Raw genomic sequence first — 20,119 nt, 5'->3', positions numbered from 1 at the left:
ACATAAAGAATCAATATGTTTCATCAAGAAATAAACTGAACCAATAAAACAATTTTTTTTTTAATAATCCAGAAATTCACCGAACTTTTCCCCCGACTACATCTTTCAGAGGATCGAGAAAGTCCAAGTGAATGTCTCTCTCCAAGTGAGTACTCAAACCCGCGTTGGGAATGAAATTTGCTTTCTTCCTTATCGGTGGGTAAAACAAATTTCATATATGAGAAGATGATGGAAAGATCGATCGTCATTGAAGGAGAGAAACAAGAAGATGGTAAGAAATCTAAATACCAATAGAAGAAGAATGATGAATCATCGCCATTTTCATCTTCATATTCTTTGTCATCCATTTCAAGAGATTTGAAACTTTAAATATCTCAAGTTTTAAATATGTTGAATACGAATCAAGATAGAGACGGGTTACCCAAACAATGGGGATTTTTTGTAATTATTTTGAACCTCACGTATTAATACCACTTCACATTCAACAACAAAAAAAAGATAGAGACCGGATACAACTGAATATAATATCGAAAAATAGAAATTGAAATTTCCAGATTTACAATTTTCAAAATCTAGAAATATGATAGAAAAATAAACTGTCGTGTTTTTTGAAAAATGTATGACAATCACTATTTTCATAAAATCTGGCCTTTGTGTATTTTTATTTTCTTATATTAAGAAGATAAAAGAAATATTACATACACGATGTTAACATATTTATTTTTATATTTATGTGAGATATTAATTTAGTAAAGAACTCATAATTAACCTAAATAAATTTGATTAAAGTGTATATATATACTTGAGATTGAGATTAAAACCCAAACCTAACCTACCATATGGATAGAAACGAATAATTGACCAGTTAATAACCGATATTATTTTGTTATAACATCCCAAATAAACCAAATTCCATATGATTATTCTGCTTTCATATCCTATCAGTTATTTTTAAATTATCCAAATCGAACCTGAATATTATAATTCGATTCTGCTTTTCAAAACCAAACTGAAATCTCCAATCCTTAATTGCAGTGTTATTATTTGATCTAATGGTGTTAACAAGTGGTATGGGACCACAAAGTGTATATGTGTCTATATATACTTTGTTAAACCTTACACCACTTTATTTTTGTAACTGGATGTTTTGGGATAAAATCAAAACTAATCTCGGAATCGAAAGCAAACTATGTGATTGGAATTGTGTTCTTCTCACCAATTTGAGATTCGAACTCGGGTGGGACAAGCTTACACGACTTTGCCAAACGCAATTCACGAACTATCTCGTTACTGTCTCGTTTTATAGTGAGATAAACCAATATTTTGAAGGCTTGTTTATAAGCAGGCAAACTCGCCATAGCCGCGAGAATTGATTCGAGATATTTTTTAAAAAAATTTATATGTTTTTATATTTTTTAAAAAAATTAATATTTAATTTAATTTTTTTAGTGGCTATATTTGTATAACTTAACTTTGATATTTAAATTTTATGTTAAAATACTATTTATTTGGTATTTTTGCATAATATAAATACGAAATATTATATTTTTCTTTATTTTGTGAACATGTTTGTTTAACTCGTAAAATAGACGAGTTGAATCGAGTCAAAAAAAAATTTATAATTCATTTCAAAATGAGTCTAATAAGTTGAAAAAATAAATCAGTTCATTTTGATCTGAGTCAGACCGAGTTGGCTCGTTTGAGACTCTTTATATATATATATATATATATATCGCATCAGCATCAGTAACAACTTCAACTATTCTCATATAGATTGAGTAAATTTGCGCAGATCGAATGGAATATAAAATGAACCGTAAACATAAATATCTTCATCCATTGATATTATGTTGTATGAAATTCAACAACTTCACGTTAACTTCACGTTATTGTTAGGCTTAAGAATCCAAAAAATAAATCCTTATTTATAGTTTTTTTCTCCATCAATACAAACTGCATTAAAAAAATCTACCAACAAAACCAAATAAGACAGAATCCTTTTTAAGGTTCTTCTCGGAGGCATCCTCCGGGCAGGAGAAACCGAAACCGATCAGCGTTCTGAATCAAATACGCCGGAAGATGAACGGCGGATGCCGAATGAGGGATCGAACCCATCTTCTTGATCAGTTCCTTGAAGCTGTATTCTTCCGGCAGCATGTCGAAGAGATCGTCTCCTCTGCAAATCTGTCTCTGAATCCTCGAAACATCGAGAAAACCCTTCCGCCTCACTCTATCCGCATGGCTATAGGCTTTCATCTTGAAGACAAACTCTGTCAGATGTCTGAAACAGAAGCTGCAATGCCAACCCGCGTCAGAAAATATGACGTCGGATTGACGGGAATGTCGGTATTGCGTCCTCCAGGAGTTATAAACGTGAACCGAGGCTCTCCAGCTGCTGTAATCGACAGGAAACTCGAAGGAATACATGTAATCTTTCAGTTCCAGATGCATTATGTTTGGTATTCCATCGCACCATTTCAAGAACTTTACCGTGTGAGGGCTCGGGATCTCGTCTGTATCGGACATTATGACGAGATCTCCGTCTCGTACGCCCGCTCGTCCGAGCAATCTGTTCATGGCGATCCGTTGTTGCGATTCCAGGACAAACGGGTCCTTGTTCTTCCCTCGAGGGCGTATCCTCCCCGGGAAAACCCCGTGGACGATTTTGCCCTCGGCGAACGAGAATCTCGCCCTGTTGGAATCGAAGAAGAGAGGTTTCGGGATACCTGTGAGTAGGGTGGAGAATTCGGTAAATAACCGAATAGTTGAACCAACCGAATTGAATAACACATAACCGTAATCAATTAAACCAAATATGATATAAAACATATGGTCATGATTTCTCTAGAACCGAAAAAGCCAAACCCGAAACGAACCAAACTAAATAAAAAACCAACACTTTATTTGAAAAATGAGTACTTTAATCAATAAAAACCGAAAACCCAATCAAAACGAAAACGAAATAATCAAACCAAACCAAACCGAATTCAATATAAAACCAAATGGTTACCGTTTTTCTAAAACTGAAATAACCACCCCTACCTGTGAACGTCGTGTTGGACTCGAGGATCACAAACTTCGTCACGTAGGGTTCGAGTTCCGACCATCTGATCTCGAGGATGTCGAGCTCGTTGCTGAAGATGATGGCATCGAAGATTCGCCTTGCCTGAGACCGTAGTGTCCATCCATGGAGTTTACATAGATGTTCCATTGAGACATTCTCGGCGTAGTAATGAGGTATTATATGTTCAAAAGGCGGAGGTGGTTTGTCCCAAAGGGGACGGAAAAAATACGAAATGGTTTGGTAATTTGAGAGGATACCGAACAAACATATCGGGAAAAGTATAAGAAGGGTTATGAGTAGGAGTTTAGGGGGCAATCTTCTCGGGGATATACGTAAGGATCGGATTCCCATTGCCATTACCATTGCCTCATTTACATTTCCGGGATTTTTCAAATCAAGCTTCAAACACTGAATTCACCCTCGTTTATCCACCTGCATAGAACAAAATGGACCGACAAGAAAAGATTAAAACTTTCAGAAAGACTTTAACAATGTTATTACGTAAACAAGGAATCTCGAAACCGCTCGTCTATTAGAATTCTCGGAACACTCCTAATGTGGTTTATACACAGCAAGCGAGCGAGCAAGCAAACACGAAAAAAAGTAAGGAAAAGCAATCGGAATATAAAAATCTTGATAGGTAATGAAAAAATTGGAATCTTTGTATGCATTTTCATACCGAGTTTCAAAGAGAAAACAAAATTTCACACCGAGGTCAACCACAGATAAGAACATACCATACCAAGAACTCCTCGAAATCTCGAGAATGTTTCCCATCAAGATTGAAGTGAAAATCTGTAATCAAACATGTTTATCTTCTACTCCCTATCCAGATTTCCGCTTATATTATGTCAACAACAATCTTGATTGCTCATGGGATTCGCAGATCTCGTGTATGTACACAAGAAAATGCATAATGATTCGTACATACGCGACAACATTTGCGAGTTCTTGGACCAACACACATGATGTCAGTTCGAGAAACCGAATCAAATGGTATCAAGAAACAGAGTTCAAACCATCAATCGAGCAATTGAAGAGGAGGTAAACTGTAACAATGGGTGTTGGGCCAAAATCATCATCCTCCCAAATCAAGGAAGCTATAAGATCTTGGGATTCGGGCATTAATCAAGCAAACCCAAATTCGATTCCTTTCTTCAGATGATCAAACAGAATCTATGAAGTTGAGAGCTTTGAGCAAAAAGGGAAGAGATTTACCAGAGTTCCACGTTTGATTTCATGATGGAGAAGAAAGATGCGAAGCATTAATGAAGACCCAATTGTAAAAATTACCTACTCAGTGCCTTAAGAAGCATTAATCATCCGCATTGAATGGACCCTTCAACCAGAGAATCTCTGGTTGAAGTTCAGAGAAAAAAAAAACAGTAACCCTAAAAACCCAACAAAAAAATTTCACCCATTCCGCATCAGGAACCAAGCAAGAAGACGGTAAAAGAACCTGATTGATGAGAAAGGTTTCTTCTTTAGAGATTTCGTGCTTCAGAGGAACTTACCCACATCGAAATCCATCCACACAGAGCAGATTTCCAAAGGAAAATTGAATCCCTCTGCAAATTTTTAGCTACACATCAAGTCATATACAAAGTTACACATGCGTGTGTAGAGAGAGAGAGAGAGAGAGAGAGATAGATAGATGATCAGATCAGGATTTGTTTTCTCTCTCCAAGACGAGACTGTCTTAGGAATCGAGATTCAGACCAAACTCGCACTCTCGCTGTCGTTGACTGCTTCAAGGTTTTTTTTCTTCACGTTTCCAAGGTTTTCTTAAAAAAAATGCCGATGATTTAATTTTTTTTTCTATATTATAATTTGAATTAGAGACGACCAAAATATCGGGAGAGAGAGATAAGTTTGATTCTGAATCCGGGTGGAAGACATGCATCCTAGTAGTTACAGATGTTTACTTTATCTAGTCAAATGACCTTTATACCCTTTTCTTTTCTTTTCTTTTCTTTTTTTCCTCTTATGAATTAATTATATAAAACCACATTATTGAGTTTGTCGTATATTTTGAAGGACAGCATATAAAAACAATGCGCTTACTTTCCTCGATTTATTTTACGCCTCTTCTCAAATTAGTAAATTTTTTTTTTAAAGATATCACTTTTATTAAAAATCCTAAATAAATTATAAATGTTGAAATTTTGAAAGAAATAAATCAAATTTAATATTTGAATATTTAATTTGATAGTTTATTACTAATTCTTCTATTTCTGGTACCTCAAAAATTAGATAGGGAAAATTATAAAAAATGATAAAACCTATAGGTTCAAGTCATAAAACCCATTTCCAAAAGATATATATTTTGATAATATTACTCTTTCCGCCACTATTACAAATTTACAATACGGTACGGTACGTCATCGCCTCATACGGGTTCTTCCGGGCCCACAAATAAAACCGGTATGTTTTCAAATTAACAAATTAATGTTTTTGTAACCTTGAAATGAGGTTTTTACTTTTTACCACATTGCTAGGACAATAATTATTGTCACAATATGCATAAGTGACAGTAGTCCTGTATTTTACCATTTATTGAGGGCGATAAAATAAGCCCAAGTACCAAAGTAAAAAAAAAAAAGTTTTGTTGTCGTCGTCATCATCATCATCATCAATTATTATTATTATTATTATTATTATTATTATTATTAACTGTTTGAAACTATAAAATGGATTATACGGCAGAGGATTCGGCCCATTGGGCCTACAGACAAAATATAAGAAAGATTCGATATGGGCCAGGAAAGAATACAAAAAGAGAGAAAATTATTATTATTATTATTATTATTATCACATCTAAATTGTGTCGAAATGTTGTGAACGCCCAATAAACCAAGTTCCAAAAAATATTATGTTTATACTAATTATGTCAATCATCAAATCCTTTGTATTTTTGTTTCCAAAGTTATATCCATATTGCATAGAAAATAACTCAAATATTTATACAAAAATTAACAAATGAATTAAAAAAAATATAGATGTAATAAAAATAAATAAGATACACAATATTTGACATAATGTTATATCTATTATTATTTTCAATTATATATTAAAATCTATATATTACTCTAATCATATATTCATTTTTCTATTTCAATATTTCTCAATCACAGTTAAACTCAAATTTCAAATAACAGAGATTTAGTTTTATTAACAATTAATTTGTGGCCGATTAATTGGCATCATGTAACACACTAATTATGAAATATTGATGCCAAGTTATGATATTTAGCACAGCCAAAAAAATGTATAAAAATATTTAATTATATTTAAAAAATTGGGTTTCATAAAATTGTTAAACTAAATTAATAAAATCTAGAATAAAATTGAACTCGAAAACTTGAAAAAATAATTCTTCAAAAATATTTTTTAAACCGTAAACAATAAAATCCAAAGTAAAAATGGAATATGTATAATTTTCCAAATATTATTTCATAATTTTTAGACTCGTCTTTATTTTTAAATTATGACGATCTTGACCCCTAATTTTTATTTGGTGTTTCTATGGCACCCCCTATCTACGGGGAAGAACCCTTTTTTTTTAATATATAAAACAGGAGTGGTGAAACAGAACTCCAAATCTAAAGAGATATTTTTTAAAAATTATATATTTATTCTAAAAATTAATTTTAGAAATAAAAATAATTTTTTTAAAAAAATCTTAGTGACAGGTATAAATAAAATATCAAAAACAAAAAAATAGAGATAATCCCTTTATTTCATGTAAAATTTTGTTTTTTTAAAACACTTAAAAATTGCCACTTATTTATTATTTTTTATACGAATATATCTTTTTAATAGATTGAGTGAAATTTGATTAAAAATTGCCACTTATTTATTATAACCATTCATGTTTATCCGGATTTAGTATCCGGGCCAATACATCTACAAGATTGTATAAAATCGCTATTAATTAATTTGATGATTAAAATTTATTTTTGTACTAAAATTTTGTCAAAATTAAACTATTAAAACAATTAAATTTTGTATTGAATTTTAGGTCGAACTGATTTTTTTATTCCAAATTCAACTAACTGATTTTCACTATTCATTTGTTTCAATTAAATTTATATTTAATTTTGTTTTGATAATTTTATTTAAAGTTGGTTTTAGATCGTATTAGATTATATTTTATTATCTCAACCTAAATAATAAACCAAATTAATTGATATTAAAAAAGTTAGAAATTACATAAATTGGAAAACTAAAACTGAAATAAAAAAAAGGTTGAAACCTTAGGAAATTAAAAAGTAGGATTTTATTATATACTATAAAGAAAAGGAATATTGTTATTGTATATAAAGATGAAGGAACACAAGAAAGCAAGTTCACTTTACTCCGAGATGTCTAAGGACATGTATACATACATCATCTCTAAAGTAAAGCGCTCCAATTCGCGTGGGAATATTAAAATAAAATTTTAAAATAAAATGAATTCGATCCATTATAGTTTGAGAAATTTTTTTCAATTAGAATAATAATTATGTTAAATCTTAAAATAGAAACATGCTCAAGTTGCATCATTTGGCTTAGTCTCAAGCATGAAGAATGTGTTCCCATTCCATGCCATATAATAATTACTTGACTAACCAAAGGATAATATATATATATATATATATATATATATATATATGACTACATATATATATATATGTGTGTGTGTATATATATATGTATATGTATATTTGATCGAGAGAGAGAGACTTATCCTCAGATTCTCAATAACTTTTAAAATAATTCACTTTAGTTAACAATTTCAATATCTTGGTTTGATGTTTTCTTTTTTGCCGCTACTGAAAATAAACAAATATCTCAACAAATATTTTTATAGTCTACCTTATATATATATATATATATATACACACACACACATTGGCGGACCTAAAAATATTTAGAATTGGGAGTATTTAGAGTTTTTTTAATTTGAGAGTGGGGGCATGTGTATATATATATATATTATGTAACAATATTCACTATGTTTCTGCGTATGTATAAGACATTAAACATTTTGAAAAGGATCAATTATAATTAATACATATGGTTTTTGAATGATTAAAAAAATATTGTAATTAATATCGACGATTCTGTAAAGACGAGTATAACAGAATATTTAACAAAACACCTTTTAGATTCATAATTATATTTTTTTAAAGTTGTCTTAAATTCTCTTGCACCTTCAACCAAGTGTGAAGTGTCCTCTCATTTCCTCATTGGCCACTATGCTATTGTGGGTTGGATATTTTAAAAAAATAGCATTTAAACATAATTTGAGATATTTTGACAAAAAAAAAAACATAATTTGTGATATTAGTTTTTCAACATTTGACTACGTAACCATATAATACACGATTAAAAAGGATTAGAGAGTGATTAAAGTGCGTAAATCAGGCTAGTTGAATCTAATTATCCAAAGTTTAATTGATAGTGAAGAAGAAGAAGAAGAAAACTCTAATCAAAAGTCCTAGGATCTGATGAAACATACTTCAAAGGCGTGAGAGAATCTGTGTTATTGGGGAAGCGCACGCGCACTTATCGGCCCAAAATCATGACTAATCCCCTCTCTTATACACCATGATTATCTCTCTTCCAATTTATTTAATTCTATATATATATATATATATGCTTTATGTATTATACTATGAACGCAACAAGCACAATATATATATTTACGTGTATATATATATATATGTGTGTGTGTGTGTACAATTTTTTAAACCTAGGTTTTGTAGCGGTGGAATAATCTATCACAATATCACTAAAATTAATCTAAATTATTTGATTAATTCATATAAATTAATGAAATTTATATTGGGCTTACATTTGTCCCGATAAAAAATCATACCTTTATTTTATTGTTCTCATGTTATCGATGCTTTGTCGCCATAGAAAATATAGTTACGGAGTAAAAGTAAAAACAATTTCTCGTCTTTTTTGCCGCTACTGAAAATAAACAAATATCTCAACAAATATTTTTATAGTCTACCTTATATATATATATATATATATACACACACACACATTGGCGGACCTAAAAATATTTAGAATTGGGAGTATTTAGAGTTTTTTTAATTTGAGAGTGGGGGCATGTGTATATATATATATATTATGTAACAATATTCACTATGTTTCTGCGTATGTATAAGACATTAAACATTTTGAAAAGGATCAATTATAATTAATACATATGGTTTTTGAATGATTAAAAAAATATTGTAATTAATATCGACGATTCTGTAAAGACGAGTATAACAGAATATTTAACAAAACACCTTTTAGATTCATAATTATATTTTTTTAAAGTTGTCTTAAATTCTCTTGCACCTTCAACCAAGTGTGAAGTGTCCTCTCATTTCCTCATTGGCCACTATGCTATTGTGGGTTGGATATTTTAAAAAAATAGCATTTAAACATAATTTGAGATATTTTGACAAAAAAAAAAACATAATTTGTGATATTAGTTTTTCAACATTTGACTACGTAACCATATAATACACGATTAAAAAGGATTAGAGAGTGATTAAAGTGCGTAAATCAGGCTAGTTGAATCTAATTATCCAAAGTTTAATTGATAGTGAAGAAGAAGAAGAAGAAAACTCTAATCAAAAGTCCTAGGATCTGATGAAACATACTTCAAAGGCGTGAGAGAATCTGTGTTATTGGGGAAGCGCACGCGCACTTATCGGCCCAAAATCATGACTAATCCCCTCTCTTATACACCATGATTATCTCTCTTCCAATTTATTTAATTCTATATATATATATATATATGCTTTATGTATTATACTATGAACGCAACAAGCACAATATATATATTTACGTGTATATATATATATATGTGTGTGTGTGTGTACAATTTTTTAAACCTAGGTTTTGTAGCGGTGGAATAATCTATCACAATATCACTAAAATTAATCTAAATTATTTGATTAATTCATATAAATTAATGAAATTTATATTGGGCTTACATTTGTCCCGATAAAAAATCATACCTTTATTTTATTGTTCTCATGTTATCGATGCTTTGTCGCCATAGAAAATATAGTTACGGAGTAAAAGTAAAAACAATTTCTCGTTAACGGGGGGTTTTAGGGCAATCTATATATATATATATATATATATATATATATATAATATGAAGTCTAAGCTCAAGACAATACCAATCTCTAGTGTTTTGTAATAAATTGATCTAAATTCTTTGAAAAGTGAAGTATAAGAACAATAACAAGTGGTGTATGGAGTATATTTCTTAAAGAAAATTATATATATATATATATATATATATATATATATATATTTAAAAATAATAAAGAAAAGATGAAAAAAAGCAGTTGAAAAGAGGAAGAAGCACAACCCAAGGAGTGTGTTCCCTCTTGCAGGTCCAAGGCAGGGCTTCTTCAGCGCCGTTGTCCCCGCTTTGCTTTGCAATTTGTTTTATATACCCTAAGCTTTAATAACAAATACTCCAATTAATTGATTAATTTACCAATTTTCTAATTATATTTATATATATGTATATTTATATTTATATATTAGTTACGTGCTTTTTTGCCAATTAAAATAAATGATTTTCCTCGTAGACACGAACAGATCCTTCCGCTGACATTCCGAACTCGTGTCTTTAAGCAACAAAACATTTGATCCATTAGTCAGTCGTACGTTTTCATGTCGACGTTTATAATTATATTATAAACTCTCGGGACTATATCCTATGAAAATCAATTCGCCCATTTAAATAAAAAACAAAATCACGCAACAAGTTTTTTTTTTTTTTGGGCTTTTATAAGCGATTTTCGCTCTCGAAAACGATTATTAACTTACCTTATTGTGGCAATATATTTATATACTCTTTAAAAAGGCTATTAAAATTTTCAGAATTTAGGGTTTCTCTGAATTCTTTGGTTATCTCTTCCATCGATTCAAATACGTTGTCACATGCATACCACGAATATATTTACCATTTCCAATGTCAAATATACCTAAGTTCAAATTTAATTAATAATTATAGGTATAATTGCCCTAATAATTTGAATAAATATATTACTTTTTTTGTTTTTAAAATTAGTAAATTACCACAATTATTTATATATCCGTTATTGGTTGAACATAGTGATTTATTAATAAATGCTAAAAATTGTTTGACTGCTTTGATAATCCTCAATTTCCAAGATAAATCGTTGATTTTCTAGATCGTGAATATTGGAATTATTTTTTCCTAAATAAAATGCATGAGTTAGGGGTGGACGATCACACGGATTCGGTTATTTCATATTCAGGTATTTCGGATTTGAAATATTTATATCCAATCAGGTATATTTTTTTAATCGGTTCGGATTCGGATCGATAAAAAAACGTAAAAAAAATTCAAACAATTATCTTATAAAAATAAAAAAAACAACATTAAAATACATACATATTTCGTTTTTTATATATCATGGTTATAAAACAATATCATTATTCTAATTAGATTTAGAATATATTTCATATTAATTGATGATATATGGATGGATAAACAAATATATTGGGTTATGGTTAATTCAGATTCGGTTTAACAGTTATTTCGGATTCGGTTATTTCCGGTTCGGTTATTTCGGGTTTAAAACATTCATATCTAATCGGATATTTTATTTTAATCAGTTCGGTTCGGATATATATCGATCGGATTCGATTCGGTTATTTCGGGTTCAGATATTTTCCCACCCCTAGCACCCGTGACTTTCCCGTTTGGCAATTAATATGGGAGGTGTGTATAGCCATAACATAACTCATAAACCCACCAAATCAAGACATTTTATCCGATCCAACAATATACTACTATTTTATTTTAATATACACCATTTTAAAATCAATGGATTGATCATTAGAGAACCTGCAATAAGCCAAAAAAAAAAAATTTATCGCTTCACCTTTAAATTTTAAAAAAAAATTAATTAGGACTCTATATTTCCTATGATCTCTCTTTTGTTGCCATTCCAAGAAAGAGATTAATTAAACTAAAATATAAATCTAAGCATGATTAAAAAAAAGGTGGTGGTTTCTAAATATATAAAATGGGTGGCGTTCTTTACGTTTCTTTTTGTCCTTTTAGCCTTTGGAGGATACGGAGATTTATATAACTCAAAGAAAAAAATTAGATATATACATATATAATGATTTATGTATTCATGGGATTATATTAATTATACATAGTTAAGTAGAAATGAATTTAAAAAACAGTAAAGTTGAAAAATAAAATATAAAGGGAAAGCATGAGAAAAGGGGTTAGGAGGGCACATCATTCCCCTCGCACCATTTGGTTGTCATCCCCGAGGGCCGACCCCTTCCCTCTTCTCTATCCCAAGAAAACCCTCAAACACTCTCTCTGCATAAATATATATATATGTATATATATGTGTGTATACATGTGCATCTCCCTCTTCTCATGGGTTCATGTCTTCAAGAGGGTTTATTTATATATATAAGGTGGTTTGGTGCTCATAATCCTCACATGACCAGCAAAAAACTTCTGCTTCGTCTTCCATTTCTTTCATATGGTTCGATATATATATATATATATATGGATACATACACACGCACATGCACATCTATATACGCATATGTAGTCGACTCCTATATATTATCGCCCTTCGTTGTCCATGATCGGTCTCCATCATTCATTCCCTTGGCTATACGTTTTTTTAGATCTGTCATCTCATCTTGTGAGTTTTCGATTTCCATATCATGTTTATACACGCACGAAGATAAAATCTTCTTTGTTTCTTGATCAAATTTCTGGTTTGATATTCTTCTCTTTTATTATCACACATACATACATATATATATATATATATATATATATATATATATATATGTGTGTGTGTGTGTATGTATGTATGTATGTGTGCGCGTGCATAAAACATTAGTACAATGTTTGTTATCCTTAACTCTGCCTATTTTCTTTTCCTATATCTATTTAAGAGGGAGACAGAGAGAAGCGATCATTAGGGTTTGGTCATCCGTTCGCTAAGTCGTGCATTTCATGGGGCCATATGCTTTTTCTTTGTACAATTCAACTATATGTTCTTTCACCCATTCCTTCCCTTAAAACGATGAGCCGAAAAGGGACTTTTTTTTTTCACTCGTGCATTCATATACATATCTCTTTTTGTTTTTGTTTTTTAAATTTCTGGAATCAATTTTGATGGCTATATAGGCCTTGGACCGGCCAAAAAAAGAAAGCGATATTGGTGAGGTTCAATCCGAAGACGGATTTAACGCGTTGCATAAATGCCCTCTCAGATTGAGCCGCGCCAATATCACTTTCACATTATGCAGAGGGCATGTTGTATTGTGTATGTGTGTGTATATATATAGACAACATATATAATGGCAAGAACATATAACAGATTCATAATATAGTTGTGAAGAAGGCGATGAGTATGTAACTTAGTGATGTACGCACAAAAAAGGCAGAGTGAAAGAGTAGCTAAACTAATTAGAGACATTTGAACATCTAGTAATATTTTCATCTTCCACGTATAATACACACACAAAGGGCTTATGTATATATATATATATATGCATATGTTTGGTGCATATAATATATATCCGTGTATTAAAAGTGTCTTGTTATGCTTAGATTTTTCCAAAGTATAAAAACTTTCTCTAAAGTCCCAATTTCTTTTTTCTTATAATTCGAAGTTCTACGTCTCCTAAACGATGGGGAAGTATGGTTGAATTTCCCTCAGATACTTGAATTTGGGTTGAAAAAGAGTTTTGTCCTATCCACCAATTGAGCCATCTCATATTGGATAAGAGGCATTTCTTATTGGATAAGAGGTATTTATTAGAGATACATATTATTGTCATTGTAAATGTATGTGTACATTCCATTTGTGGGCTAACATAATAATAATAAGAAAAAGAAACTAACAAATGGGGTTTTTAAATTAGCCGATACTCCGAGTGAAAAAAGAAGAAAGGCCTAGATGGTTGTTTTTGTATATTTTGAAAGCTTTCTTCATCGGTTGGGACATGATAGGATATGGAGGATCCATCATGCATCTCGACACGTCACTAACTAGTTTGACTTTTGACTTTCGGATACGGTTACACTTACGTGTCGTAAGCCGACCACTTTGACCAAAGCAACCGGTCAAAATGTTAGTCGCGGGATTGATCAGGAAACCCTAATGTTAGAGAAACCCTAATGTCAGAGGGATTGTTTAAATCTTTTTTTTTTTTAAATTTGGTAGCTTTTTAAAGGGTGTAATGATAAAGTTTACGGAATAATTTTATACCAAAAAAAAAAAGAGTTTACGGAATAATGATTTTGTTTTTAGATTGCTTGATATCAAAATTATTTTGCCGACTAATCTTTTTTCTGTCTTTCTTTAACCTTTTTATTTCAATATTTCCTCATTTTCCTAGCTTTGATATGAGTATTTAGAAGAAATTGAAAATCGAGAAAGACGAAAAAATGGAAATCGTGGAGGAATTGGGAATTTAGAAAAATAAACGGTTATGTTTTTTCTATAGAAGGAAAGATAATTAATGAAACCAACACATCACATATTTTTTATATTAGTAGATATTGAAAAAAATCCAAAGGCAAAAAATATACTAAAAAGTGTATGCACTTAATAGCTATATATAGTCATATCTTTAGTAAACATTTTTTTTTTGTAAGAGTGTCATGTACGAAAGTCCAGTCTAATTTAAAAATCGAGGGTTAGCTATATATATGATTTGGACTATACACACTCTCTTCAAATTTGAGATTCGAATTCGAGACGAACAGATGATTTGCACCCCGTTTTAGAAATTGAACTATCCAAGTTTGGGTATCGATTGAAAAGGTTTACAAATAAAAAAAATTGCAAAAGGCTACTGTCACTAGGTCTGAAATATCGTGAATTTTAAAACTAAAATGATGTTTATTTTGTACATTTTATTTTTGTCTATTTTTTCACTTATTACTTTTTTCAATTGTTAATATTTGGAATTCATTTGTAATATTGTTTTTAATATAAAAATGTATCACTAAAATAAAAAGTTCTTATTAACAAAAAGTGCCCCTGGTATCATAAAGCACATTGTTCGCTTATTGATTTTTTTTTGGATTTTCGTGGACCTTACATTTTTTAAAACTATTTTTTAGGGTAAATTTTATTAAAATTCTCAATTTATAAAATGATAATAAAAATTCTAAACTTATCGGTTTATAAATTTATTCTCAAATTTTAAAAATATGTCATTTTAACTCAAACTTACAAAATCGATACCATAGAAAACCGTTGACTATGTTGACTCAAGTCTATTATCTTATATATCTTATGGTCGGGTATGCTATTTCTAGACTCTTTCAATTATGGACATTTTTTTGAACCGACAGCCAATTAATTTTAGTATAGTTGACATCATTAATAAAGAATAATAAACATAGTTTGATATATCGAATTTTTATGAACATTTTTAATATCCGATATTTTGTCAATTTGAATATTTTATTTTTTATTTAGAATATATTCTAATATCTTAATATTTTATGGATGGATTTTAAATAAACGTTATCTATTGCAGTAAGACACAATAATTAGACGTTACAAAAAAATTGATAATGTTTAAAAATAGACATATTAAACAAGTGAAAAATAATAAAAATACAAAAATATAATAAAGAATATATTAGATATTAAAATATGTTTATATTAAAAAAATAATGCGTTAAATGCATCAAACAATAAAGCAATAAAATATAGGTGGCACAAAATTAATAGATAAATTACATAAATAAATAAGTCAATTTTATAAAAAATAATATAAAGCATGAGGCATCCAAGTTGAACTCAACAAAACGGTGTCGTAGAGTTCCCACCCACCGCTGGATTCATGATTCCTTACCTTTCCCTCTTCGATTGGATTGCTGAACAAATCGGGAAGCTCATAAAGCATAAGGTTATTGCATTTAGACCCCTATAGTTTGGTTGAATTTCGAAATCATTACAATTGTTTATAAATTACATTTACATCTTCGTCTAAATTAATGTGTGGAAGACAAATCTCGATTTTTGTAGTCGATTTCCGCAAATTATATTTTATTGTTTAACGAAGGAAATCAATATTTTAATTAAAATAAGCATAACAAATTAGTAAAAACAAAATAAATTTTGGATATACTAAATATTATTTGAATAATATATACACATATAGTCGGGTCATTAGAAATTATGTGATCTATATTCTGATAGATAGAATATTTTGATAGATAAATATATGTTAAAAAATTAAGGTCAGAAGGTAATTTTATAAAATCTATTCTCATTTTTTCTACTTAAATTAAATTTCCGATCCTAAATTAATTTTAATACTAATGAAAATAGGGTTTTAGATTTTCAATACTGTATAATTTTTTTTTTTTTATGGATATCGGAAAAAAATTATAACCCTAACCTCTTCTTCGATTTAGGGGTTCATTGGATCTGAAGATCTGTGAAATCCAAATCCGTCCCGTAAGAAAGTTCCGGGAATCCAAGGGAAAATAAGGGAAGAAAAAGGAAAGGAGAAGAGCTGAAGGAAGAAGAAGAGAGGGGGAAGCAGATAACATGTCTGCGATAGTTTGCGGGAAGAGATCTCTGTTCGAGGATTTGGCCACCGCTTCACCTCCCGTCTCCAAGAAAATCCGTTGCTCTTCGTCGTCTTCTCCGGTTCGTTTTTCGCCTCCGAGTCCTCCGGCTTCTTCGCTCTTCCTCGATCAGCTCGCCGCGATCTTCCCCGATATGGATAAGCAGGTGATGCTCGATTCCGGGTTCTGCACTGCCTTTGTTTATCGTAATCGATTGTGTTCGTGTATATGTTCATATGGATCGATTTGGGTTCGTGGGTGTGATGAAATTGATATTCTTCAGGTAGAATTTTGTTTTGTTGTGTTGTGATTGGATGTTAATTTGACAAATTTTCCATCTAAAGGTAATATGTATTTTATATATTAGCAGGTGATGATCGCGATTCCGGATTCTGCATCTTGTTTTTCGTTTGATCTTAATCGATTTTGTTCGTGTATATGTGCGTATGGGTTTGTGGGTATGATGAAATGGATGTTCTTCAGCTACAATCTGTTGTATTAGAATCATGCATTGTCTAATTGAAATTGTAACTGGATGTCAAGTCAATTTTCAAATTTTTTCGACCTGAAGGTGATATCTTTTTGTATGTTATAGCTTATTGGGCGGGCAATTGAGGAATCGCGGACATCACCTGTTTTTTGTTTGATCTTAATCGATTCTGTTCTTGTATATGTGCGTACGGGTTTGTGGGTGTGATGAAATGGATGTTCTTCAGCTATAATCTTTCGTATCAGAATCATGAATTGTTTTATTGAAAATTGTAACTGGATGTCAATTTTCAAAAAATTTCGATCTGAAGGTCATATCTTTTTGTATGTTTTAGCTTATTGAGCGGGCGATTGAGGAATGCGGTGATGATCTGGATTCAGCTATAAGGTGTTTGCATAAGCTTCGTTTGGAATCTGCCACCAATAATGCAGATTCTGCTACCAACCCATTGCCTCTCATCCATGAAGCAAGCGTTGAAGCTGAGCAAGGTAGCCTGTTTTGTATAGTTTGCATCTAACAGTTTATATCAATCTCATCTTCTCCTGTCTTCTCTCTTGCTTTGCCAGAAAATTTCATATATGCTTTTGTCCCTGAACTTGCATATCTATTAGAAGTATATAAGTGTCGAAGATTCTGTTTCCTTGTTTGCAAAAGTTGATATCACAGCTCATGCTTCATGTTGCAAGAGATAAACCTTCAGGAAGAAATACGAGCTAGCAAACAAGCTTTTGTCTTTTGGTTCTTAGCCGTTATATTATCTTGGTTATAGGGCATTTGTTTGAAGCATCTTTCATCATATTAGATTGTGTATTACATTCAATGTATAACTATATAAACTCAAATTTTGTGACCTGTCTCCTAGTATTAGAGCTTTTTTTGGGCTATACAATTCGCTCTCTGATCCTTTTTTGAGGGAATGCTCACAGACTAGGTAACGGGTTGAGCTCTTTTTACATTTCTAGTTTTTAGTTCTTCTATACTGCCTTCCGTGGCCAACCGGTTTGTTTTACACTCCTATCCATATATAAGTTCTGATTTAAGATTGAGGGTTTTCTTCTCACCGCAGCACTGGCTAAGGAGGAGGTCCCGTTTAACGGAGAAGCATGTGCAGCTCCAGATGTCTTGAACTTGGATGGTGCTGAATGGGTTGAGCTCTTTGTTAAGGAAATGATGAATGCCTCCGACATGAACGATGCTAAAGCTCGAGCTGCGAGAGCGTTAGAGGTTTTCGAGAAATCTATCCGTGCACGTGCTGGTGCTGAAGCCATGCAAAGTCTACAACAGGTGTGATCCCCAACATTTTTCTTCAATTTCAGAGATGGGTTTATTCCTTTTGATGAAATACCAAATTGTCGAAAAAGATTCGGAATACATTGTTTTGCTTGATGTCGAACCTGATCTTGTGTTTTTACAGGAGAATATGATGCTAAGGCAACAAATCGAAACCCTTGTCCAGGAAAACGCGATCCTAAAGCGTGCTGTGGTGACGCAACAGAAGCGGCAGAAAGAATTTGAAGATCAGAGCCAGGAGTTACAGCATTTGAAGCAGCTAATCACTCAGTACCAAGAACAGCTGAGAACACTTGAGGTCTGTATCTCAACACATCGTCGATTAAACGAGATTAAATGTATCAAAATTTTAAAATCTTCTTGATTCTGATAAATGGAATGCACACACCCTTTCCCATTTGCAGGTTAACAACTATTCTCTGACACTTCATTTGAAACAAGCACAGCAGAACAGTTCAATCCCGGGCCGTTTTCACCCGGACGTGTTCTAATTCTTTCGGCCAAATCCGATAGCAGAGTTCGGTGTTTCGTCATTTCGGTTTGACTGGGTGTTCTGTTTCTTTTATGTTCTGAGTTTGTAACTACGACATGGGTGAGGAATATGATGAAAGAAATGGCAATGAATTGAAGGGAAGACCAAACAGTCGGTGTAAGGTTCGTTTGTGTGTCTGTACATATGATGATGTCCTTGGAAAGAGTCTTTGATAATGGACTCCTCAAAAGACAAAAATTATTATTTCAAATTATAACAATTTGTATTAGCTTAACAATATTCAGACATATATAATGGACATATATACGTATATACGTATGTATACGTATGTATGTGTATATATTGTTATACTACGTCGTCATTATTTTGTTTGGGAATTGCATCCTTTCAAATCAAGGTCGAAATCCTTGGCATATTCCTCAGCTTCCTCCATCGGGTAGTAACCAAATATGTCAATATCAACCATTCTCCTCCGTTTATTCCAAATCTTATCTTCATCTCTTATCAAATTTCATTTCATTGATAGCTTTTTTTTTTTTTTTATAACCAGGATGGTTCTCCGGATCTTCGCCCCGACTACATTCACCCTAGATCCAAGATCAGTCTTTGTATATGGACTATTTTAATCCAGAAATTACATCCCTCCCCACCAATCAGTGGAATCGAACACACGACCTTGAAAATATTAATAGCCTTTTTTTTCATCATATATATATATATATATATATATATTATATCGTCTATTTAATCCAGTTATGGATTTCTAATTTATAAATCCTTTGATTTAAAGATTGAATTGACTCGATATTAGAAAATACTAAGTCATGTTGGGAAAATGTGTATGAGATAACTAAGATTAGCCTTGTTTATTTAATGAAAATCATTGTTAATTTCATGTGTTTATCTCCAATAAAATCATTGTTAATTTCATATTGCATTTTCTAAATCTACCGTTTGTTACATCAGATATGAGACGATGTTCAATTATGGAGAAGTAGACAAATATGTATTTGAGTGTATATATACATACATACATATTCAGAAAGGAAACGAAATATAATATATATATATATATATATATATATATATATATATATATATATAGATGAATCATCTTCTGAAATCAACGGAAGAGTGAAGCATATATATGATGAGATCAAA

At 31.2% G+C, this 20,119-nt stretch overlaps 2 protein-coding genes across 5 annotated transcripts; one reads left to right on the top strand and one right to left on the bottom strand.

Annotated features, from left to right (window-relative positions):
- Nucleotides 1-1,869: 1,869 nt before the first annotated feature.
- Nucleotides 1,870-4,923, bottom strand: LOC104808968 (beta-1,4-mannosyl-glycoprotein 4-beta-N-acetylglucosaminyltransferase). 4 transcript variants are annotated; one of them, XM_010534830.2, is made up of 3 exons: nt 4,579-4,923; nt 3,043-3,496; nt 1,870-2,726 (listed from the first exon to the last, which is right to left on the bottom strand). In XM_010534830.2, the coding sequence occupies exons 2-3, from the start codon at nt 3,425-3,427 to the stop codon at nt 2,002-2,004; spliced, it is 1,110 nt and encodes a 369-aa protein (XP_010533132.1). In that variant the 5' UTR covers nt 3,428-3,496; nt 4,579-4,923; the 3' UTR covers nt 1,870-2,001. The 4 variants fall into 4 exon arrangements, with proteins under 4 accessions (XP_010533132.1, XP_010533134.1, XP_010533135.1 ...); XM_010534832.2 differs by lacking the exon at nt 4,579-4,923 and adding an exon at nt 4,524-4,538; XM_010534833.2 differs by lacking the exon at nt 4,579-4,923 and adding an exon at nt 3,802-4,509.
- An 11,574-nt stretch (nt 4,924-16,497) lies between these two features.
- LOC104808967 lies at nt 16,498-19,226 on the top strand. Its single transcript, XM_010534829.2, has 5 exons — nt 16,498-16,851; nt 17,510-17,663; nt 18,242-18,459; nt 18,590-18,763; nt 18,870-19,226. Exons 1-5 carry the CDS (start codon nt 16,666-16,668, stop codon nt 18,954-18,956), a joined length of 819 nt encoding a protein of 272 aa, XP_010533131.1. The 5' UTR covers nt 16,498-16,665; the 3' UTR covers nt 18,957-19,226.
- The last annotated feature ends 893 nt before the right edge of the window (nt 19,227-20,119 follow it).

Source organism: Tarenaya hassleriana, unplaced genomic scaffold (genome assembly GCF_000463585.1).
Source record: "Tarenaya hassleriana unplaced genomic scaffold, ASM46358v1 Cleome15, whole genome shotgun sequence".
Classification (NCBI taxonomy): domain Eukaryota; kingdom Viridiplantae; phylum Streptophyta; class Magnoliopsida; order Brassicales; family Cleomaceae; genus Tarenaya; species Tarenaya hassleriana.
This window is presented reverse-complemented; position numbering and strand designations above follow the sequence as displayed.

Bases quoted from the DNA above. Each gene is read 5' to 3' on its own strand.
- LOC104808968 (XM_010534830.2), bottom strand. From the start codon at position 3,427: ATGGTAATGGCAATGGGAATCCGATCCTTACGTATATCCCCGAGAAGA. The intron at 2,727-3,042 runs GTAGGGGTGGTT...CCCTACTCACAG, and splicing joins GTCCAACACGACGTTCACAG to GTATCCCGAAACCTCTCTTC.
- LOC104808967 (XM_010534829.2), top strand. From the start codon at position 16,666: ATGTCTGCGATAGTTTGCGGGAAGAGATCTCTGTTCGAGGATTTGGCC. The intron at 18,460-18,589 runs GTGTGATCCCCA...GTGTTTTTACAG, and splicing joins CCATGCAAAGTCTACAACAG to GAGAATATGATGCTAAGGCA. The intron at 18,764-18,869 runs GTCTGTATCTCA...TCCCATTTGCAG, and splicing joins AACAGCTGAGAACACTTGAG to GTTAACAACTATTCTCTGAC.